Raw genomic sequence first — 14974 nt, 5'->3', positions numbered from 1 at the left:
TATATATATATATATATATATATATATATATATATATATATATATATATCGAGACAGCCGGAGGTTGACTTTAAAGATCTTTCTACCCAGAAAGATAAGATCCGTGATAACCAACTTGAACGGCAACCATCCGCTACGTTGTGCCATGCGCGCGCAAATCAGGAGTCAAGTTTCGGCTATTTTGCAGGTCTTGCGGTGTCCAGACACCGTTTAGAGTGTTCCTGGACACGCAGAATGTATTTTGGAAGCCATACAGGAAACGATCTGTGGAACCTGTGTGTGTGAAAAAACCAAGTGCGGCCAAAAACTGCGATTCAGTCTGGGTCGCCGTTATGGACACATCGCTTGATCAATCGGCTGAATTGCCCGCGGAGCAGCCGCAAAACAATGATCCCTTGAGATCTGTTGAAGTGGAGGAAGTGCCGCCTTCCGATGATGGCCGGAAGAAGAGAAGAAAACGGCGCAACGTCAGCAAATCGCACAAACAGTGCGCAGAATGCGGCAAATGTTTCAAATTGAAGGACTCCTATCTGCGACACATGAGAATCCACAAGGACGAGCGACCGTTTACTTGCCACATCTGCGGCAAACAGTTTCGCGACTCTGGCGGCCTGTCCAGGCACCTGAAAGACGTGCACGCCAAGTTGAAGAACTTCACGTGCGACCTGTGCGGCCGTTCGTTCGCATCCAAGGCCACACGAGAGGATCATAGACGTACGCATACCGGCGAACGGCCGTACGTTTGCGACTCTTGCGGCAAAACCTTCAAGTCCAAGGCGTCTCTCTACATCCACAGCAAGCTGCACACCAACGAATTCCCGCACGCCTGTTCATATTGCACCAAGCGCTTCCGTCGTCGGCAGGAGATGCTCGCCCACGTGACCACGCATACTGGCGAGAAGAATCACACGTGCGACACGTGCGGCAAGAAGTTCCGCATCAAGTCCGAACTCGCGCGGCACCAACTGATTCATTCGGAGAACAAACCGTTTGCCTGCGCCAAGTGCGGCCTTGCCTTTCGGCAGAAGCGTTATTTGAACAATCACATTAAGAGCCGACACAACGAGCCTCTGCGAGTGTGCTAACGACAAGAACACGCTTAGCGATCAGAACTTCGCAGATCAAAACCGTCCCCTGCCTAACTATCTTTTTCTGTCTCTCTTCCACTCGCCCTCTTTCTCTCTATTTGCGTAGACATGGTCCTTCGACAATGCACCGACAAAGCGAGGAAATCGATTCAAATCTGCCGCCTTTGTTTTTCCAGGTGTGACCCGGCGAGAGAGAAATCCTTCGCGGCATACTGCTCTTCGCGTAATGCTGCTCGATGGGCGAATAATCTCGTAACAAAGTACGAAAATAAATCCACGGATGCGACGGCGAAATTGACTACACAGAACACAAAAGAAATCTCAGAAAGAGAAACTGGCGACTCGTCGGATAATAGCAGCGAAGTAGAATCTGATGAAAAGGAGGATTTAAATACTTCGAAGTGCCAATATTTGAAATCAACCAAGGAGGGATACACTTGCGATAACTGTCAACACGTTTTCAAAACAAAATATCACCTAACACTCCACATGACAAACTGTGACAATCACGGTTCGACCAATCAAACGGAATCATCGATAGCAGGAAAGGACAAAAAAATGGATGACAATTCGACGAAACGAGAAGATTTAAGTCGTGCGAATGAATATGCGAAAAGCGCAAAGGCCAATGAAAATCAATGCCATGCTGAGTCAGCAAAGTCTCTGAGAAAACGGTCTTCGCGAACTTATTCTTGCATACATTGCGAGTACACCGCGGAGAAGAAGAAACTACTGAATGTCCACTTGACGGAAGTGCACTCCGAGTTTACAAGAAAAAATCGGAAATCGTTCGTGGATACGGAGACCGTGATGCGCGCCAGAATAGAGCACGATGGCAAAGTGTATTATCACTGCAGCGAATGCGGGAAAAACCTGAACTCTCCTTATACTTTCTACTGGCACATACGCATCCACACGGGTGAGCGACTATTCACTTGCCACATGTGTGGCAAGCGATTCCGTGTCAACCAAGGCCTGGCGCGGCATCTGAAAGAGACCCATGCCGGCATCAAAAACATACCGTGCGATCTATGCGGTCGCATGTTCTCTACGCGGCGCAATGCGGAGGATCACCGACGTATCCACACCGGCGAGAGACCGTACGTCTGTAACGTATGCGGCAAGACATTCAAGCAGAAAGCCTCCCTTTTCGTGCACAATCGCACACATTCGGACGTGTTCCCGTTCAAATGCAGCTACTGCGAGCAAACCTTTCGCACACGGCCGCCGTTGATGGTGCACATTACCAAGCACACGGGCGAGAAACCGTATGCCTGCGACGTCTGTGGCCGTTGCTTCCGCATAAAATACGAATTGAAACGACACCAACTGATCCATTCGGATGAGAAGCCCTGGCATTGCACCGATTGCAATCTCTCATTCCGACAGAAGCGTTACTTAATTAACCATAAGAGACTCAACCATGAGCCGTCGCGCTGCTTGACCACCGCCAAGTAACGGACTGATTCTCTTTTCAGATGGCTGTCTCGTATGTCGAGTGTCGAGTTGACAGGACACGCTCAAAACAACTTGCAGAGGGACGACAGATCCTGCAGAGAAGAATCTGTTATTGTTACGACAGAGCTCGATTTAACAATAAATATTATCGATTGCTCTGGATAATTTTCTTTAACAGAAATTAAACTTGTGAGAAAATTACCAATGTCCAAACCAGTTAAGAAGCAACTCTAGGATAAGATCAAGAGAGAGCTTCGCGATAAACACCAGACAATATACAAAACATATCTCCGAATGAATATCGAAACACACCGAATCAGCTTGCTTGAAAGTAATGGAAAGTCACGTGGGCATTTACTATTTGTGCGAGAAGTGCGGAAAAGTTCTGTCTAACTTGCATAACTTTTTGATTTATCGCAACAACCGATAAATCCTTGTTCGATCTGCGATAGCAGATGTGTCAAAGATATCTCAAACTAAGAATCTGTCATTGTAATTAATGTTTTCTAATCGAATTGTAATGAAATTAGTATGCAGTATATGTGTGTGTGGGAGGAGCGGGAGATAACTTAATTACATACTGGTAACAGTCTCAATCTTCTTGAAAAGCGTGAACAAATTGATAAAGTCGAATATTTTTGTTGTATGACTCCATACGCAACATGCGCCAACAATGTGATATTATTTTGTTTTTATATGGGTGTTTGTGTGCGTGTGTGTGCGTGCGAGTGTAATAAAGATATTTTAAGAAAATTAAGTTAGATACAAGTCAAAAATTTGTATTGAATGTAAATATATTTATATTTTAATGCTAATTTATTTTACATTTTATATGAAGTAATTTAATTGTTGAAGTGTGAGATTTGTGTATACATCGTGTAATTTTACTTTTAGCTAATGCTAAATATTAGTTATTATATGTTACAAACAAAAAGAAAAGATTCTTAATATAATATATTCTTATATTATATTCTTATAATATATTCTTATATTATTCTTTAATATAAGAATGATTCTTTAATATAAGAATGTTTATAAACAAAGAATGGAAATTTTAAGATAGAGTGCCTCGTGAAATTAATTTTTTTTAAATTCTCTGTAATGTGGATTACATAATAATTGAAATGTTATTTAATTTCTTGCGCAATTTTAAGGTAATTAACTGTTTGGAAATTAAGAGGAACAGTTGCAATTAAAATTAACGATTCTTATGTATATTACACTAAAGTTAATGTCTGTTTTTTAATTTTAATTTCCAAACTATATTTAGAATTTTGATAAACACTTATGTTAAAAACACCAATATAGAATAAAGGCACCAAAAGCGACATACCACTTTATTTTTGGACGTTATGTCTTAATATAAAGCTCAAAATATAAATGTAAATATATATACATGTAGTTGGAAGTATCTCCTATCAGATAATATCACATTTTAAACTGAAATTGTTTCTAGATTTAAAACAAAAAATGTTTTCGTAAAACGCATAAAAATGGAGTTCAAAGAAAATAGGTGCCAAAAGCAACATACCTACTGGAATTTATATAACATGTCGCATATATGATAATATTTGATAATAAATAGTTCATTAATGCGTTGAATAATATTCATTTATTCAAAATATAATGTTATAAAAAAGGGAAATATAATTAAATAAATACATATCTTTTTCTATCTTTTTCATTTTCTCACATGTTTTACATGTTATATTTTTAAACTAAATAAAATTTAACTTTACAATAAACAAATGTCACGTCACAATGGGAGGTTATTAATCAAGTTATGTTAGTCACAGAATATCGCATATTGTAGGTATGTCGCTTTAAGACACATTCTCATAAAAATTTTCAAGTTATACAGTAAAAAAGTGATGAAGGTAAAAATATTTAAAAAATATTTTTACAAAAGCCAAATGCATGTAGAAAAATTTAATATTAAACAAAATGATAATTATCACTATTTAGTCTACGTAATTCGACAATAAAAATCATAGAAGTAAAACTTGCGAATTTTTAAAATTCGATATTTGCTAATTTAGCATATAAAGGAGCAAGAAATATACCAAGTATGCATTTTTTATGACTTAACTAATAAAACAGATTACGTTTATATTAGTTTCGATAAAATACAACATTTAATATATGAGATATAGAGGTATATCGCTTTAGGAGACTTATGTCGCTTTTGGCTACTTTCCTCTACAATTATATACAAATCATACATTTATTTAAAGAAATTGTAATTATTAATCAATTCTTGAAAAGCAAGAAAAGGTTAATAAATCTTGAAAAAAGCATAAAAGTTTATAAAGTTTACACTAAAAAACGAAAGAAAATTTATTACGATCTTTGTAAGTATAACTGAACTTTTCATACTTTTTATTAATAAAATATTTGATATAATGTATTTTAAAATATGTATGTGTGTGCTTTATATTTCACCAAAATTATTCGATCCTTCCTCTGTATCATATGTCTAATCTTTTAGATTTTTTAGATTGAATCTTTTAGATCTTTAGTATGATCGCGAGATTTGAAAAGACAATCTTCAAATCTGGACTTTCAAATCAAATTATAATTTTCTCTTATTTATTTACAATTATTTAATCTCTAATGTTTGTTGAATTCGTGGTATAATGGTAAAAAAATTACTCGAAACAGAAAAAAATGTTAAATCTTGTATATCTTCGTTAAAAAGAAATTCAAATTATAAATTGTACAATATATCATGTTGCTCTTATTAAATATCTTTAAGTTAAATATCTTTATTCAGGTAATTTTTAGAGGATAGAAACGTTCAGGGATTCAAAAATAACGAAGCTTCTCATGATGATGGAAGAAATGAAACTGGTATTGTCATTAACACATGTGAAAAATCCGTATGTTTCGAAAGTTCGTACAGAAGAAGCTATAGTTGGAACAACCTTGCACGTGCACGTAATACATCGAAAACTATTTATAAATGAAACGTCGTCGCCGTATTATTGCTCGAAATAAGTATCTGTATACAAGGTGCTCGAGAAACATATGTAGCAATATTGTATCTTTAAAGAATTTGCAACTGCATGAAGTAATTCATTTAAAAAAAACTTACTGGATTTTATATACATGAATTTTATATACATTTTATTCTCTTGAGATTCTGTTTCCACGAGTATTAAACGAAACGTCACTCAAAAAGTAAACTCTCATTTACACTTTCTCTCCTTTACATAGCCACATTATTTCGTTTAGTATAGCAATCTAATAAGTCTCTGAAATAAATTATTGTTCGTTGCATATGTGTTCAATTAAAATAAATTAAATTTAGTGTTGGATTTGTTAAAATTCAGTTCGAAGTTTCAATCCGAAATTTTTTCAAGCAAAACTCGATTACGAATTTCACGGACGGAGTAACTTCATTACTATGTCTTGCTCTCGGGACACCTTGTATACCGTTTAGACCCTCTCATTTTCTCGCTTCCCTTTTTTCCTCCGAGTGCAAAAAAAATGAAACACATTCCCGCGCGCTTTTGACACGAAAATAAAATAAACGAGACGTCGGAGAGGCGGAAAGTCGTCGGACACGGACTGTCAAATATATCTCCGGTGTCCCACGCGATTTGGTCGCAACGAAAACAGCGGGAAACAGTTGTATAAATCTATGATCAAAATCTGGAGCGTGATTCTCTTCCGAGTAACCAGAAGAGTCCGGATCCGAGTAGACGTGCCTACGCGAAATCTCGACGATGATTTATCGCCGAGTTTAATGACCATCGCGTTGTCATGACCAACTGGATCTTGTCGTGTTTATCTGTACAATCGATCCATATCACCAGTCCGACTAGTGAAAATGGATTGTACTTACATTTCGTCGAATAATTGAGATATTCGCGCAAATTCTTCGTGAAAATATCGTAAATGTTTCTGAGGAAGTTTCAATATGACTTTTAATGTAGAAGAATGAATTTATGCGCGTACCATTTAGTGATTTAAGTTTTCTGTATGTGAATTTTGTTTAAGAGTGCACGAAAATGAGTTCGTTTGATATACGTGTGATATGTGTGTGTAAAAATCGTACTTATAATACATTTGTAGTGCATTTCTAATGGACTAAAATATACACACGACATATCTCTTCGTGTGAAGCTAATGATCAGCGACGGTCTTTCAGTTTCAACTAGATCTGATACTCGATAACGATTTTTTTCATGTGTATTTAGAGTCATTTAAGATAACTATTGTTGAATCGACGAAACATATTCTTTGTAACATAAAACGTGATTATAAAAGAGGAAAATTTTCATTTGCATATGGTATATGAAAAATAAAACTGACAGGAAGAAGTTGTCGATAAGACATCTCTGAAGAGATTCCTGCAAGTACTCCGCGAGGATGCATCGAGTTCTCAGCTTCCAAATGGGTCGCAGTACTGGCGAATCTAGCGAATTCGTGACGAAACGATTGTGCTTTTCGTTCCTCTTCTCGGTCGGCTTTTTCTGCCTTCTCTGCGGCTTTCTGTTAGGTCGCTTTGCCGTTGAAAGATCGATGGAGGCTCGGATGCAAAAGATGCGCCTCGAATTAGCGGATAACGGTCTCCGGAATACGGAATACCTTCAACAACTAGCGCTTCGGGAATTGGAAGAGGCATCTTTTGACCACGACTATGCGTATGTCGTCTAATATCTGTCTTCTCATATTTACGAAATGTGATAATCAACTAACAAAATGTACGTAGATAAAATATTCAATTAAACTATCGATTCAATTATTACGACCATTAAAAAAGATGTTTATATTTGTTCCTTGTGCGTTATGTATCATTAGTTAACTCAATTATCCCAGAATTTTAGGCCTGTATTAATAGTCGTTACTTGAAATTTGTCCCACTGAGATACTTAGATTTAAATTTAGAGTTAAATCTAAACTTTTCAGATAAATCATATGATACATGTGATGTTACGTTTGCTATCATTGAAAAACTTACTTATCTAGCTCTAAACTCGAATCTAAAAATCTCATTTGAAACAAATTTCAAGTAACTATTAATACGATCTTAAACTCTCAATATGCTAATATAGACGATCGTCGAATTAAATTCTACAGTCACAAATCATTTATACAATATTTCTAACTAGAAACTGGAAGATGCCGAACTCCATAGAAGTCGACATGCGACATATTAGCGGATTTTTTACCAACTTATCATTTATTCACGAAGTAAACAATCATACATCATGTGTTCACGCAACTGTTCGTGGGTCACGAGAACCAGGTAAGTCTTCAATTAATTAATATGCAAAATGTATTCGTTTATATTAACTTAAAGTATATATTAAAGTATATATTATATAAAAGAAGAGAAAGTTTGTAGAAAAAAATCACAAAACGTCTTAGCTACTTTTACCCATTAAAATTACATGTTTAATTAAAGATTGCAGTTATATTAAGCGTTTTGTAATTATACTTATTTTACTTGAGACAAGAAAACGCGATAGTTTTTTTTTTTTATAATTTTATCTATTTTACCGGATTATTTCAGATAGATATATCATCTTATCAGCCAACGGGGATGGTATTATTATAACTCTGGAAATGGTACAGGTTTTAGATAGGATTTATTCAGTACACGATTGGCGGCCACGACGAAGTTTGATCTTCTGCGTGTCTCTGCTGCCCTTAGATGTTTGTCCACAGACTTTGCCTGATTTTCTACGGCGAAAAGTCGTGGCATATGTGGCGGTACATGATTATTCTTTACAAGGTTTGTTCAAATTTCCATGTATTCCATGTAATGAAAGAAAAATTTTTTACGAAGAATTACTTAATTTCAGCTTACGGTTACGTGACTTTATCCGGATCAGACATTATGCAGTCCATAGCTATTGAAGCTATCAAAACAATTCCCGGTAATAGTAACTGGACACACCTTGAACGCAAAGCATCTGATTCCCGCCTTTTTCTGGATATTCCACAAGTATTATTTTCTTTCGTAAGTATGTAAATTGACTTGCGTAATATAATCACGCTTGATCTGAATAATGTGAAATAATTTTAAATTTTTGATTCAGTAAAACTTGTCATCATTTTGTAATACATTTCAATGGAATATATTCTTGGATCTATTTTAGTTAACACATTAAACGGTAAAAAATGTATAGTATCCTACAAATTTCTATAAATTTTTACAGAACGAGAGCAATCTCACGCGAAACGAAATTTACCACGATCAAAATTCGCGATTACATGCTGTAACTCTGGCACAAATGATTAGTCAAACTATATGGCGACTATCCGAGAGTATAATTATTAAATGGGAGCCAAAATATTTCAATGAAACTATTAATAGGATATTGGAATCGATTGACACCAGCAAGTTTCAAGAAGTTATAGGTATATTTTATTTTTAAATTTTTTACTACTATTATTTGAAAAAATCCTAACTAAATAAAATGTTCTTTTCTTTTAGAGAAGTTAAAAAGAACGTTGAGGATATTACTAGCTGCCATAAAAGATCTCAACATAAAAATTGACACAACGGAGAATACGCAGTAAGCACAATGATCATAGCATATCCATTTATTATTAAAATTGCTTCTTTTCTTTCGAATAAATAATACTATTGTATTTCATCTGCGGATAAATTAAGAAAAGTTACTTAAACATAATATTGTAAAAAAGTATAAAATTATATCAGTACATGTGAGGAAATGTTCCAGGGCATTATGTATGAGAATATGGAATGACTTACTTTTGGATTTGGATAGAGCGCTTTTGTGTCCCGACGAAAGATTCTATTCCAAAACCGATTTAGCGACTCTTCGCAAATTATCATTGAAATCTACGAATAGTACATTAAATTACCTCAACGACATGATAAAGTGTTATGAAAACGCTATACAAATTTTACAGGAATAATGGAAGAAAGGAAAAAAGTTTGTAAGAATATGCTTGCGCAAAATAAGAAATCAGGAAATGACCAGTTTTAGAAAAATCTCGTTCATTCATCTTTGTCCATTTGATACAAGATGTATTTTCGTTGTGACAATATACATTTTTCAATATACATATTTTGGACGTTTCAAACTTTATTGTGGTTTCAATTTATATACATGCATATGCATTTTAAGTATTAAAACAAGTTCAATTCAAAACAAGTTTATTATACCTTAGATTGTTCGTATCTCATAAAAACATAAAAGTGTTTTGGCAATTTCTACTTTAATTTAAGCAATTATTATTATCCATGGAAAATATATGTATAAATATGTATAAATTATTTCTGTCCATTATTTAAATATGAAATACACACACACAACGCATATATACACGCGCGACCAGCATACACACACATTATTTCATACTTTAATATAATTCTTAGTATGATATGTATACAAAGTATATCACAGTATAACTATTATAACTTTCAAAATAGTTTAACATATTTATCACATGGCATGTCTCTTTAGAACTGCCAGATTCCCTCATTTAGATTGTAATTAAAAGATGTATAACACTTGGTTTAAATTAAATATTAAAGAAAAATTGTTATAAATATAGTTGTGAATTAATTGTATTAAACATAATCTACATTTATACTCAAACAACATCACCACCATTTATTTATTCTTTGAAATCGCAAAGCTATAATTGCAATTTGCATACACCATATGCTTAAATCGTCAACCCAAAGAAGTTAATTATATTTTTAGATTTAAATAATTTAAAATGCATCAATTTAATACCAAGCTTATTTACAAACTTTATCAATTTGTCTTAATTTATTGAGTACTTCCTATACCGTATCTTATTTCTCTCTCAAATTGTGATGCGTCAAGTGTTCCTTCTATAGCTTCACAATTTGGATTAAAAACAGAGTAGGCACTGGGTTCACCTTGTTGTTTTGGTTCAGATCTAGTATTCAACCAAATAAATATCAAAGTTGACAATATAAAATAAACAGCACCAAATTCATACTCTATTGCGATAACATACAGTATAACCCATAACATGAAGTATAATATATAAATTACTGTAGTAATAACTGTACTTTTAGATTTCTGTACGTTATTTTCTAACCAAGTATCCTGATCATTTTCTTGTATATCCTGTGGTTTCTCGCACAGCTGAACCTTCTGACAAAAAAGGCTATATATAGTTATATTGCTGGAATGTACATATACAAAAAACAAGGTACATAAAATTCCAACAAACTCTAAACATGTACAAAGTATGTTTAAAATATCAGTTAAATTAATTAAAATATCATTAAATCTCATTAAAATGCGTATTGTATCTACAAAGACGAAAAATCCAGAGAGTAACTGATATAACCTCACCTCCTCTTGTTTTGTTGATTCTTCGACTAATTTCTCTGTTTCACAATTGCGATTCCATGGTAAGACGTTTCCTATAGTGACTTTAATCGACTCTGTTATCTCCTCCTTATACTTCTTGCGTCTGTATTCTTTTAATTTCTCCTTGACTGTCATGTTGATGTACTGATTTCAGCTGTGAGCATTGCAAAGAAATATACATAAAAAAGATTATAGCATAGAATTTCCAGAAACAACAATTAAAATGTTACCTTTGAAATTTTCACATACTTTTAAAGTAACTTGCACAATTCTGGATATTCACCGTATAAATTAAAAAAATACAACTACAACATAAGGTAATAATCCTTAAAATTGTCTTAAAATTGTTAACAATGCCAGAACAATTTGTATCCCATTTAAAGATTTTGGGTGCGTTCAGAAAGCACGCTACCAACGCTATCGCGTTCTTCTATCTTTATCGCTCCTTAGATAAACAACAAGGATTGAATATGGCTCCTGCACACAGGACGCAGTAATGCTTGTCGCACGGCGGAAGTTCGCGCAACAGCCAATCAATATGCTGCTTTCCGTAATGCTAACCTTCTAGCTCTTATGGAAAAACAACATATTGATTGGCTGTCGTGCGGACTTCCGTCGCGCGGCAAGCATTACCGCGTCCTGTATGCAGAAGCCATAACACGGAACGCTGAATGGCGCTAATAGCGAGCTCCCCGAACGCATCTATAGTGATATAATGTATACCAATTCTAAGAACATATAGAAAATATTTGCTACAGAAAAATCTGACATATAAAATTACAAAATTCGTTGTATAAATTTAACAAAGTCACATCTTTTTTCATAGAATTTGTACGTTTCTGAACGAACAGTAAAGCATCTTTCTGTGTTTGTTAATTCTTTTAATAGAGTTATAGTTATTTTTTATGATGATAAAATAAAGAGATATCTAACTCGCCGCTGAGTAGTACTACTTGATGAAACGAAGCGAAGACGCTTCTGACTCATTGTTTAGTCGTACTACTACTTCGATCCTCAAGTGGCCGCTCGTAGCCACAGACTTCTATATACTACTAGACTACTAACTTCGACTCAGTACATAGCCCCGAAAAGTATATATAGAAATCTCGCGCATGGGTCTATTTGGTGTTCCGACATTCACAATGTAACATCTCGTTTTAGATATTATTGCATTCTGATATAGATATACAATTGACATTATTGCACTCTGATATAGATATGAATCACTTATTTTTACAAATTTTTTACTGTAACGTATTTCATTCTGACGTTTTTTACTCTGTACGTACACAAATATTTAAGCAGGTAGCATCGGCCATATTACATTTATATCCCCTCTTCTTCTGGAATACCAGTTTCAGGTATGCGCAAATGGCTTTTTCCCGTACGTAATACATACTCAATCAATTTCGGGATCAATTTTACATAGCACTATATAAGAGAGTTAGCAGTCTAGTAGTTATATAGAAGTCTGTGTTCGTAGTAGAGATTTTGGAACTAATTTGTAATGTCACAAGAAATAACGGGTCTAATAATCTTTTCGACCACTTATTTGCTCACCCAGTATTCGGTTGGCGAGATCTGTCATGCACAAGTTTGTAACCACTGAAATATATACTACCTGGGACCTTATTCTCGAAAAATATCTCATACGATGTTTCTATAAAAAGCTATAATATACGTAACATGAACTATATATGAGTTTTTCATAGAAATATCGTATGCGATATTTTTTTAGAATAAGACCCCTGGAATGCGCGCTGTCTCGTGAGGTTTGCGGGGCGAGAGAGAGGTCCCTGTTTCCTCTGTTCTACTTATCTGATTCATAGTATAGTCGAGAGTGGGGTGAATGTCACATTTTCCCCACTCTCGACTATACTATGAATCAGATAAGTAGGATAGAGGAAACAGGGATCTCTCTCTCATCTCGCAGTCCTCACGAGACAGCGCGCGTTCTAGATAGTATATATTTTAGTGTTTGTAACACTGGAAAACAAAATATAACGCGGCGGAAACTATATATTTTGACTGCTTATATTTGATGATTCGTGTCTATGAATTGCAAAGTTATAAAGCTATTTCAAAGAAGCAATACATGTCAACGTCAGTTCACTAAGGTAAGAGTAACACTATTAAACAAACCGTTAAAAGATTTGCGTCAATATCTACTCGCATAAATAGTTATTCTAAAAGCGCGATATAAAAATCATCTAATTAAAAATAAAATATTTAATGTCAGCGTTTATATTTTAAATGATTTTAGACTCTTATTGTGCTATTTATTTTTTATATTTGCTAACATTTGCATATAATTGATATTTGCACATAAACTAATATTCGCACATTACTTTTCGGTAATGATAAGCATAAGTAACAGATAAAACTTCCTATTATTCTGTCCAGATATTCATATGTCAATATATAGAAATGAGCTTAGACTAATTGAAAATATGCGTGCGAAAAAACCGTTGACAGATGTTCTGCGAGTAAAGTTGTTAGCAGTAATACTTTGACCGAGTCGCGCGATAATCGATATACGAGGACAATCGTATAACTCGCGAGATGAGCGGTTTTGAAGGGTAGCACGTTCGATAAGTGCAGTATCGTTAGTGGTGCAGATTAATGCTAATTAGAAGTAGTGTCGTAGTTGCACAACAGTAAGTAGTCACGTACACCAGTTTGCATACGATTTGCATACGATTTTTCCGACGGAGGATCATATAATCATTATTGTGAGTCATTTCTAGCGATACAAATATTAGCCCTTTATCATACTCTTATCCGATAGATAAGAGTAGAAAAAAATATTTAAACTATCTGAGGATAGATAAGAGCATAAAAAAGAGATACTTCCGTTTTTCCTAAATCTTACGCGTCGCAATTTTCATACCAAATGTTTCGTATATACAACCCTAGAAGCGCCAATGTGCGTATAATGCGCATTTAATGCAGTTTAATGCGCATTAAATGCGCGTTATACGCTTATTGGCGCTCCTTGGGTTGTCACTTCTCAAACAACACAATTTATTAAAAAAATGTCTCAAAAACGTCCAAAAGATATCTTTTGAACGTTTTTAAGATATCTTTTAGTAATTTGTGCTGTCTAGGTTCGATTACCCAAATAGTACAGAGAATTTTAAAAGAATTCAGTCGTATGTTATCAATTCTGAATTCATTTTTAAATTCAAAAAGAATTCTTTTCACTGAACTGAACTCTGAACCCAGTGAGAAATGACTCGTCGATCGACGTCGAAATGACGTCGAATCGACGTCGAAATCGTCAAATCGACATCGATTCGACGTCATTTCGACATCGATCGACAAGTCATTTCTCAATGGGAAGAATTCTTTTTACATCTGAAAATGAATTGGTGATATACGACTGAATGTTTTTGAATTCTCTGTGCTATCTGGATGGGTAGTGTCATAATTGATTACCCCGCAAGTTCGTGAATAGTATATAATCTTAACCATTTAATGCATTGCTGACTTCATCGGAAAAGTCTGCACCAACTATTGTGTAAGCAAATATTCCAGAATAAAAAAGAAAGTCAGAGCGATAAGTGCGAAGAAGCGTTAAGCGATAAGGATAATTAAACAGTAATGTCACGGCCTCTCTCAGTGTAAAGAAGCAGCTGTGCGATAAGTACAAGACAAGTGAATTCTTGGTCACAGTGAAAATTATGGACTTATAAAGTTCAATTATCGTGCGATAACTTGCAAGGTGGTTTAGATGATACATTCGAATATTTCGCAACATCCGGTAATCGACTAGATCGACTAATAATTATGACTATTTATATTATGACTATTAGATATTCTCGATTGTTATCCATATGTAAGCTCTAACCAGGTAGCAAGGTGACGTCTAAAGACATCATTAAGATGTCATTAAGACGTCATAGATGTCATAGATGTCTTAAGACATCTTTAGACATCACTTTGCTACCTGGGTATGAAAGTGTATTTTCTAAAGTATTGTCATCTCTAAATCTTTGTTAAATGGCTTTAAGTGGTCTTATATTATTAGGTGGTAAACTTAGTTCCTGCGGTTTTTTGTTTAAAAAACTAATTTATTTCGACATCAAAAGC

General features: G+C 34.7%; 3 protein-coding genes across 9 annotated transcripts in view; 2 read left to right on the top strand and 1 right to left on the bottom strand.

Annotated features, from left to right (window-relative positions):
- LOC116846767 (zinc finger protein 320-like) overlaps positions 1 to 10080 on the top strand; it is a 12311-nt gene extending 2231 nt beyond the window's left edge. The window contains exons 5-10 of one of the 3 annotated variants that reach the window (XM_032821027.1): positions 7664 to 7800; positions 8068 to 8289; positions 8360 to 8517; positions 8717 to 8918; positions 8995 to 9076; positions 9245 to 10080. In XM_032821027.1, coding sequence (XP_032676918.1) covers positions 7664 to 7800; positions 8068 to 8289; positions 8360 to 8517; positions 8717 to 8918; positions 8995 to 9076; positions 9245 to 9443 — 1000 coding nt within the window. In that variant the 3' untranslated portion in view covers positions 9444 to 10080. Of the gene's footprint in view, positions 1 to 187; positions 1240 to 1264; positions 2715 to 7663; positions 7801 to 8067; positions 8290 to 8359; positions 8518 to 8716; positions 8919 to 8994; positions 9077 to 9244 lie in introns of those variants that run through there. The other 2 variants (XM_032821026.1, XM_032821028.1) reach the window with 2 other exon arrangements.
- On the bottom strand, positions 9668 to 11322 carry LOC116846768. 3 transcript variants are annotated; one of them, XM_032821032.1, is made up of 3 exons: positions 11113 to 11322; positions 10865 to 11036; positions 9668 to 10657 (listed from the first exon to the last, which is right to left on the bottom strand). In XM_032821032.1, the coding sequence occupies exons 2-3, from the start codon at positions 11015 to 11017 to the stop codon at positions 10307 to 10309; spliced, it is 504 nt and encodes a 167-aa protein (XP_032676923.1). In that variant the 5' UTR covers positions 11018 to 11036; positions 11113 to 11322; the 3' UTR covers positions 9668 to 10306. The 3 variants fall into 3 exon arrangements, with proteins under 3 accessions (XP_032676923.1, XP_032676922.1, XP_032676920.1); XM_032821031.1 differs by having other exon boundaries at positions 9668 to 10660; positions 11132 to 11322; XM_032821029.1 differs by having other exon boundaries at positions 9668 to 10660; positions 11113 to 11319.
- Positions 11323 to 12805: 1483 nt separating this feature from the next.
- Positions 12806 to 14974, top strand: part of LOC116846743 (L-asparaginase) — a 7841-nt gene continuing 5672 nt past the window's right edge. The window contains exon 1 of one of the 3 annotated variants that reach the window (XM_032820979.1): positions 12806 to 12999. The gene's annotated coding sequence lies outside the window, so the exon portion shown is untranslated. Of the gene's footprint in view, positions 13000 to 13091; positions 13540 to 14165; positions 14646 to 14974 lie in introns of those variants that run through there. The other 2 variants (XM_032820981.1, XM_032820980.1) reach the window with 2 other exon arrangements.

Source organism: Odontomachus brunneus, unplaced genomic scaffold, assembly GCF_010583005.1.
Source record: "Odontomachus brunneus isolate Ranch 3 - 2012 unplaced genomic scaffold, Obru_v1 Obru_scaffold_069, whole genome shotgun sequence".
Lineage (NCBI taxonomy): Eukaryota > Metazoa > Arthropoda > Insecta > Hymenoptera > Formicidae > Odontomachus > Odontomachus brunneus.
Note: the sequence above shows the minus strand (reverse complement) of the source record. Positions and strands in the feature narration are given on the sequence as shown.